The sequence below is a fragment of the Mastacembelus armatus genome, chromosome 3 (genome assembly GCF_900324485.2).
Source record: "Mastacembelus armatus chromosome 3, fMasArm1.2, whole genome shotgun sequence".
Taxonomy (NCBI): Eukaryota; Metazoa; Chordata; class Actinopteri; order Synbranchiformes; family Mastacembelidae; genus Mastacembelus; species Mastacembelus armatus.
The window spans coordinates 5,692,187-5,701,472 of NC_046635.1; the positions used below are offsets into that span (position 1 = coordinate 5,692,187).

The 9,286-nt window shown below is 40.0% G+C and overlaps 1 protein-coding gene across 1 annotated transcript; it reads left to right on the forward strand.

Annotated features, from left to right (window-relative positions):
* Positions 1-1,895: 1,895 nt before the first annotated feature.
* Positions 1,896-9,272, forward strand: atic (5-aminoimidazole-4-carboxamide ribonucleotide formyltransferase/IMP cyclohydrolase). Its single transcript, XM_026319625.1, has 15 exons — positions 1,896-2,055; positions 2,257-2,383; positions 2,482-2,625; positions 3,247-3,335; positions 3,500-3,651; positions 5,265-5,421; positions 5,646-5,771; positions 5,862-5,969; positions 6,062-6,147; positions 6,232-6,321; positions 6,414-6,539; positions 6,676-6,768; positions 6,858-7,040; positions 8,098-8,253; positions 8,930-9,272. The coding sequence occupies exons 1-15, from the start codon at positions 2,037-2,039 to the stop codon at positions 9,047-9,049; spliced, it is 1,776 nt and encodes a 591-aa protein (XP_026175410.1). The 5' UTR covers positions 1,896-2,036; the 3' UTR covers positions 9,050-9,272.
* The last annotated feature ends 14 nt before the right edge of the window (positions 9,273-9,286 follow it).

Sequence of the window (9,286 nt, forward strand, 5' to 3'; positions counted from 1 at the left end):
TTATAGTTACTGCTGATAATGCTGTCAGATTTCTCAAGAGCCGGCCCGACAAAAGTGCTGACGGTTTTCTACCTCTTTCTTTTTTTAACCAATAATGAATAGTGAGCCTGTATCTTTCTATAAAAATGTTTCACTGTGTATTGAATCACTCAAGTCACCCCTGAGATGTCTGTCAGGCCCTCAAACACAGAGTGGTTACCAGAAAACCCCATTTTCATAGTTAGACAAATAAATCGGCCTCTTTTTGCTGTGTTGGATTATAAATCAGGGGCCCCTTAAAATATTTACACCCTGTAGTTTAATCAGTCAGTAAAATGTCGGGCTCATTACGTAAATATGAACAGATTGTGTGATCTTTTAATGTAATCACACGTACTGGTGCAGGTTTCCTGGGCCCTGTCCTGTCACTTAACTAATGGACAAGTAAGGGAGTGAGTGACGGTGCCCAATAAATTCACATCTGTCTGACTTAAAACACTGTTCTATAGCATGAAAAAGGAACAGTTTTTGCTAATAAAGTTTATTGAAAAGCCGTGGCCAAGAGGAACATATTCATGAGCGTCATTTATTGTTGCAGAAAATGTATGTTACAAGCCTTTTTGCCAATAATGATGAACATAGTGATGTTTGTCTCAATGCTTGGTGTCAGTGTAACCTTCAGTTACTGATCAAAGTTAAAAAGAGACTGAACCTGCATCAAAACAAAACACATCACACTGTTTATTTATCTTGAGCTTTTTAAAAGTGAATAATAGGAGCAACAAAGACCTGCAGGTTTTCAGTCAATTATCTAAAAATAAAATGTGCACAAAACTCATTGGGATTTCGTCGACCAGCAACTCAAAAGTTTACACAGCTCTGCACACACTTTTCAGCTGAACCCGATTTCTCTGATGTTTAGCATGTAAAACAGTTTATATATGAAGACAAAATATGAACATTACTAGTGGTGGAAAGTAACCAAGTACATTTACTCAAGTACTGTAGCCAGCTTACATAAAGTGTTGAAGTATCTGTACTGTACTTGGGTATTTCCACTTTATGTTATTTCACACTTTGACTCTACTGCATTTATTTAATAACCTTTGTTACTAGTTACTTTTTGAATATATAAATCAAAATACAGCATGATCATAAAACTTTATTGATCCTTAGTAGGAAATTCACAAGCCACCCAGTAGTATGTGAAGTAACTGACATTGTATGTTAGTTGAGATTTGCTTCATGTTACCAGCTGCAACACAACAATGCATCAGTAATTCTAATCCAATATATCATATGCATTAGTACGAGGCTCTGCAGAATGACTACTTTTACTTCTGCTACTTCAAGTAGATTTTGATGGTGGTACTTTTGTAGGCCTACTTTTACCTGAAAGTATTTGAAAATAAAGTAAGAGTAGTCAGATTTTACTTACAGATTATTTTTACACTCTAGTGTTTTTACCACTGGATATAACATATAAAACTGATGTAGACATATCATTAAAAGAAAAGTCCATGACCGCCATCCTCTGGCAAAATCATAGAAAACACTTCGCCTGAATTGAGCCAGTTTTTTGTTTTTTAGACATGTGGATGTTTGTGATTATGAAACAGCATGTGAGGAGTACAAACATACAGATACACCTGAGCCAGACCCCACACTGAAAAACCAAACAACTAATTAACGCGCAGCTTTTCGCTTTGCTTATTTGTGGTTATTTTTGGCTTGTAGTCATTTCGTTTTGTCTGTGTGCTCCATCTGTGTCTTTGACTGTCCTTTCAGTAAGACGCTCCACTGGGACCATTCAAGAATGCGTCCATTTTAACTTTCCCTGCTTCGTAACTTGGACGATGCGCATTTGGTGCGGCGCATGGCCTTTGTGCGTCGTTCCTGTGTCGGGGGCGGGCCGAGCTCAGCACAGGATGAAGCAATGAGAAGCATGTAGGTTTGTCTCAGCTTCCACGGCCGTGCTGTGTAGTGTGTGCTGCTTAAACCGAGCGATAAGTGAGTAAGAAGCTGCCTGAAAACCCAGACAGACTGTGACTGAGACCATGGCCTCTTCAGAGCTCGGTAAGAAAGTGTTTTTCTGCAGGTTTCATTGATCCTCAACGCCTCCGTAGAAAGTTTTCATGCTGCAGGATGCTAGTTCACTGGCTAACGTTAGCTAACGTGGTCTGTCTTACGACGCTAAAACACGCATTTACTTCTGTTTTTCTCAAATAAAAGTGAGTAAAGAGGTTTGTTAGGTGTCCCCTCTGTCTGTCCTCGCAGCACTTTTGAGTGTGTCGGATAAAACTGGGCTGCTGGACTTTGCCAAACGGCTGGTGGGTGCGGGACTGTCCCTGGTCGCCTCGGGTGGCACAGCCAAAGCCCTGCGCGACGCTGGACTGGCTGTCAGGTGGGTGCGCAATAAGAGCTTAAATCCAGCGCAGTTGGATTTGTTCGCTCCCTTTGGGTGGACGTCTCTAACCTGTTAGTGTCTCTGCTGGGCCTCAGGGATGTGTCTGAGCTGACTGGACACCCAGAGATGTTGGGGGGCAGAGTGAAGACTCTTCATCCTGCGGTCCATGGAGGCATCCTGGCCAGGAAGACCCCCGCTGACACCGCAGACATGGAGACCCTGGGCTACAGCCTGGTCCGGTGAGGGAAAACTATTGGAAACATTCAAACACACAGTCTCGGTGTCTGAGGTACAACACTATCTATTACTGGCTGAAATATAGAAGTGACTGCAAAGGCTGAATCAAAGAGCGTGAATGACCTCCAGTACAGACTCATATTGTGCCATGAACCACGTGAATTTGGTTTAGCAGCTGGTTAATTGGAAAACTGCTGCTCCTGCTGTGGGTCTGTCTTGTGACTTTTGTTTGGGTCAGTGTGATTAGATTTCACTGGAAAATTAAAAGAAAAACAGGTTTGATCAAGGGCTGAAAGATATAATTTGACTGATTTGGATATTGATTGTTATACAAGCATTTGATAGAAGATTCATGGAAGATAAATTATAGACACTTATACCTGAAACTCTACAGAAATGAAATTCAGCTTTTTCATATTGCACACATACTTAAAAATGTGTTTTGGACATGTGTTAATAAAATAAAGTGTCACATAATGAGGAACGACTGTGATATTTTATAATATGAGCAAACAAAACTCATTAAGGAGTAAAGTATGAGCATCATGTGGATGTGTTGTACTAATGTGTGTGTGGTTGTTTTCAGAAGTATGAACTTTATTTCTTTGCTTGCTCTTGTCCAGAGTGGTGGTGTGCAACCTCTACCCATTTGTGAGGACTGTCTCCAACCCAGATGTTAAGGTGGAAGACGCTGTAGAGCAGATTGATATTGGTAAGTGGAACTGTAGCTTTTATTTTCTTTAAAAAAATAAAAAATAAAAAGCTTAAGTTAATGCTTGTAACACAGAGGGCCAGAAGGTTCTTGCCTCCAGTTCATAAAGAAAATGTTTTTATTTTCCAGTGTGTACATTTTTACGTTTGTTGTTTTTTTCTTAGGTGGGGTGACTCTGCTGAGAGCAGCGGCCAAGAACCATGCTCGAGTCACTGTTGTGTGCGATCCTGATGACTATTTCCTGGTTGCCAAGGAGATGGAGAGTTCAGGAGACAAAGATACGACCCTGGAAACCCGCCGGTCTCTGGCCCTGAAAGTAAGTGTGTGTTCTCACCATCTCACTTGCAGTTCAGGGTTCGAACTGAACACAGAGCAGACATTACCTGAACTAAGAGCTGCCTTGTAAAGAGCTCGGTTATGTCTCCTGTCTCAATGTGAGTAAGTTCATTTGGATCTTCTGCTTTCTCTCTGGAGTTTATATGTGAAAACAAACATTTCATCCACACTGACTTTGACCTGCATTCAGTCATCAGACCAGTGGTGTGAGTGTGGAGATGGCACCCAAAACATCAAAAAAGGTGGAGTTTAAGTGAGACATAGGTCTCATGCAGTGTCTTAGTCAGTGTGGAGTGACATCAGGTAAAATGGAAGTGTCTCTGCTCAGTGAGATGCACAAGTTACTGCATCAGTTTGCGTGAGATCTGTAAACATTTTATTTGGATGACTGACCCCATCTGAACACATAACCCAAAATCCAGAACAAGAAGGCACCAGCACTATCTACATAACAGTGTAAAAATAGTTTAAGGATGGAAAACGTGGCTTATTGTGCACCTGAATCATTTTTGCCATTCAAAATGTATGAAAACTTTTTGGACTGTGGGTCTGGAAAAATAAATAAATACGCTAACCTTTTACCCTTTTTAAAAAATAATTTTCTGACTAAAGACAGAGAATAATGTAATCAGTGAAATAATTGTCTGATATTTTAAAAATGAAAATAATGGTGGCCATCCATGTGTATTTCAACACAACTGTTAACCAGACCTGTTCCTGTTCTCTTTGTTTAGGCAGGAGCAGGCCATGGTCTTAAAGCTTAAAACTTAGCCTGGAGGCTTCTGTGGCAAGAGTCAGTTAATACAATAACCAGTTTGACCATATCATTTATGTCATTTTTAGTTTAAGCAGCTCTTTATAGTCACCAAGGAGCCTGTTCATGTCAGACAAAAAGGAAAATTTGCTGCTGTTCTCCAAAGATCAGGTTCTGTTTGCTTAGAGCTTGAGATCAGTACAAGACAAAGTCCTGTCTAGGCTTTTATCACAGGTTTTGAAATAGCTGTTTGGGTGATAGTTTAACATTCGGTGACCTGTGAACTTTCACCTTGTAGTCACGCATGTTGAGGTAAAAAATCAGGCAGCTGATTTTTTTTTTTTTTTTTTTTTTTCCCCCCCTCTATAAAATCCCATACAGACTAAAACCAGCAATAAATTTTGTGTACTCACCATAATGTCTGGGAATCCTGGAGCTAATTTAGCTTATTTATTGAGCTTTATTTTTCCATACTGTTGTCCAAAAAACTATTAAAAAACACACCACTGAGCCAGATCGCTGCACGAGGTGACCGGTTTATTCCTCATGAAACACGTGGCTGTTGTTATCCTTTGGAGCTCTTTGTTTAAATAAGCTGTCCTTGGTTTCAAGCACATGAAAAAAATAAAAGCTAAAAATCAGCATAAAGATATAAAGATGGATTAACCATTCTGCATGCAAGGATGCACAGCTCCACAAGACCCATAGTTGAGATTTGGAGAATTCTGTTTATGTTAAATGTGCAGAACTTGAAGGACAAAGTTATGTAACTGTCCATACAGTGTGGATTGTACGTATTTTCGCTCACCCAGGTGTATTTTGTGTTCTTTCCTTATCAGGCCTTCACACACACAGCACAGTATGATGAGGCCATATCTGACTACTTTCGTGGACAGTACAGTCGTGGGGTTTCTCAGCTGCCTCTGCGTTATGGCATGAACCCACACCAAGCACCCGCACAACTCTACACCCTGCGTCCAGCCCTCCCCCTTAAAGGTAGCAGCATCTCACACAGTGAGGAATCAAATTACTGCGTCTGGAGAACTCGAAGTAAAAGGAAATAAAATCAATGTTTTTTTTTGACTGAAAAGTGTGAAGCAAGGAGGAATTAGTGGTGATGAGGTAATGTTTGAAAGATGATGTAAGTTTCCATACAAATTGATAAAAGTACAAAAATGATTCTCAAACATCATTAATTCAGATATGTTTCTGTTTCTCAGTGGTCAACGGCTCCCCTGGCTTTATCAATCTGTGTGATGCTCTGAATGCCTGGCAGCTGGTCAGAGAGTTAAAGGGTGCCCTTGGCATGCCTGCTGCTGCCTCCTTCAAACATGTCAGCCCTGCTGGTAAGATGAATGAAGACATGCTGACATGCTCTCAACAGTCTAAGTGCTTTATATCTGAGAATGACTTATTTTTTTACCTTTCTTTTAAAGGAGCTGCAGTTGGAGTTCCTCTGACTGAGGAAGAAGCCAAAGTGTGCATGGTGCATGACATGCTGAAGGATCTCACCCCTCTGGCCACAGCCTACGCCAGGGCAAGAGGTCAAAAACAGTAAATCAAATAATAGATAACATGGACTGCTTTATATCTCTAGTGTTCACTGTAACTGTATCGTCTCTTTCTGCCTCCACAGGATCAGACAGAATGTCTTCTTTTGGAGATTTTATTGCACTGTCAGACATGTGTGATGTTCCCACTGCTAAGATTATATCAAGAGAGGTGAAATCATGTATCTGAGAATAAATAAATTATTTTTTTTAAACTGCATCATTATTTTGCATAACCATGATTTAATTTGATTAGGTGTCAGATGGTATCATTGCTCCAGGTTACAACGAGGAGGCACTCAAGATCCTCTCTAAAAAGAAGAATGGCAACTATTGTGTGCTTCAGGTGAGAGCCTGATCAAAGATTTTATATATGGATGAGCAGAATTGGTTTGCAGTCTGATTTATTATTCTTGACCGCATGTGTCTTTATCCCAGATGGACCCAGGCTATGAGCCTGACGAGGCTGAGGTCAGAGTGTTGTTTGGTCTCTATCTGAAACAAAAGAGGAACGGAGCACTTATCAATAAGGAATTCTTCAGCAATGTTGTTTCCAAGGGCTCTGTGAGTTACTATTGTGCTCTGACTTTCATAATGTGTTTTGGGCTCATCCAGCTTTTAAAAAAAAATTCTTTCATTAATGGTGTTATCCTATTATAATTACAAGTGTTCGCTCTACAATTTGTTTTGTGTCCACCAGCTCTCTGAGGAAGCTGTGCGTGATCTCACTGTGGCCACCATCGCTGTCAAGTACACTCAGTCCAACTCTGTCTGCTATGCTAAACATGGACAGGTAAGGGCAGGCAAATTAAAAAGAGAAAGGAATCTAGATGAGCCACAAGTTTTTCACTAGTGGTATGTTCTCTCATTTGTGTTTTACAGGTTATTGGTATTGGAGCGGGTCAGCAGTCTCGCATCCACTGCACACGGCTGGCAGGTGACAAAGCTGATAACTGGTGGCTGCGACACCACCCACGTGTCCTGGACATGAAGTTTCGAAGCCGTGTGAAGCGTGCGGAGATGGCGAACGCAATTGACCAGTATGTCAGTGACACCATTGGAGAGGTAAGGGAATTAAAAACAGGCACTTTAAAACATCAAAATTACCTTATAGGATCTTCATTATTTAAAAAAACAAAAGAAAAAGCAGCAGTTTTTGACACTGGGTTTCAGTGTGTTTTTATCAACTACTTTCATATTTAAATAGGTAGAAAAATACAAAAAACTTAGAAAATGTGTGTTATCACCCTACACCTGGAGTTCAGATAACAAGAGAAATAGTGAAATCCGGTTCACTGTTACAACCATAAACTGCAACAAAGATGTCTCCCCACTTTGTCCCACTATGCAAAATTGAAGCCAAAACAATGGGAACATGTGGACCAACGTGTGTGTTTCATAAGAAATACACACCATTACACCGTCAATGCTCGTGTCCCATCTCCTAACAGGAAGGGTAGTATGACATACTGTAACCAGCCACCAGGGGTCAGTCAACCTATGGTCGATTCTGGGGATAGGTTACATCATTTATCTTTATTCAGTCTGACTAAAACAGGATGTAAGATCAGTATTTGACTATAGTGATGGATAGTGCCTTACCTGGTTATATATTTTATTTTTCATGACAACATATTAGTTTACATTTACTGCCAAAAAACACAATTGTTGTCAAGAGTAATATATGAAGTGCATTTACTTATGTGTAGTTCTATCCACATCCATGTGGTTTTAAAAATATAATCTGATTTTTTTTTTTCTGCTTCTGTCAGCAACAAGTATGATGAACTATTGTTTTTGTTAAATAAACGGAATCGGACAGTATTTTATAAGATAAATGAGTAGTGTATTGTTGTCACTGGTTGGTTATTCTGATCAGGTTAGCTGCCACCTCAGAGCTTAGCTATGTTGGCTTTGGCATTATTGGTTTCCACTATGCCTTTGATCAGTTAAAGTTGTTGCTACAGTAGTACACACACACACACACACACACACGTCCCACCGGTTTGCACTGTGATGTGTGATGTTCAGTGTCATGTCATATAAATTATGCAAGGTTTGAGTTGTTAAAAAAACAAAAAGAGAGAACCTTAGCATTTTATTGTATGTTTTGTGTTGACAGGGCCCGGACTTGGCAGTTTGGATGTCGATGTATGAAGACGTGCCTGAGCCTCTGTCACAGACAGAAAAGAAGAACTGGATCAGCTCCCTGAAGGCTGTGGCTGTTAGCTCTGACGCATTCTTCCCCTTCAGAGATAACATAGATCGTGCCAAACGAGTAAATATCACACACCTTTCAAAAAAATCATGTCTTCATACTGCGTGAACTTTGAGAAATTGCACTGTGCTTACGATTTCTTTTATGGGAGAACATCAGTTGGTTAGGTTACTTATGTTATTACAGGCATACATTCAAAGGTTAAACAACCATCTAAAACGGGTTTGTTTGCTTTGTCTTATGTACATTTTTTCAGTTCACCTTGGACACTGTTCAGCCAGTTTCTTTATGGAAAAGTATCAAGATAATATACTGTACTTTCTCTGTGCAGTTAGCTTTACTCTTTTCAAGGTGCTTAAAGTTGTATTTATTTATTTATTTTTTTGTATGAGAAATAATCGTCTGTTTGTCCTTCCATGGCCACGAAATAATGTTCAAAAGGAGGGAAATAGTTTCACTTACAGTACAGTATTGTACTTAACTCGGGACAACTTGCATTTGTTACCTGGTGTTAAGTTAGTGTTAACCATTGACAGGACTGAATATATTCACTGAGCTCAAAATAGTAAGGGCTGGAGCTCTAAATGATTATGCCTAGTGACACCACTGGTACTCTGTCAAGTGCTGTAATCTTTTGTGTACTGAAATGTCACCTGTTCACAAGTTTCATTAACACTAAAAACAGACAAGTTTTATAGCTGTCTTTACTAAAGTTTCCTTGTATGTGTCTCTATAGAGTGGTGTGGAGTACATCGCTGCTCCGGCAGGCTCCGCTGCTGACGAGGTTGTGATTAACGCCTGTAATGAACAGGGCATCACTCTGGTGCACACCAGCATCCGGCTCTTCCACCACTGAGAACCTCAACATGATTCCAGGTGTTTAAAGTTAATTCACAATTTTGCATTAGATTCAAAATTGTCTTCTAGTGTTGCTGATACTCAAAACATTCCTACCAGTTTGCACAAGTGCACTGTTTTTGTAACACATTAATTGCAATCCTGACTTGTGAGCATCAGTGACACACTGTTTGTTCTAGGTGACTCACATTTCAATGTCAAATAAACTGTAAATGACAGTTCATGAGTATTTTCT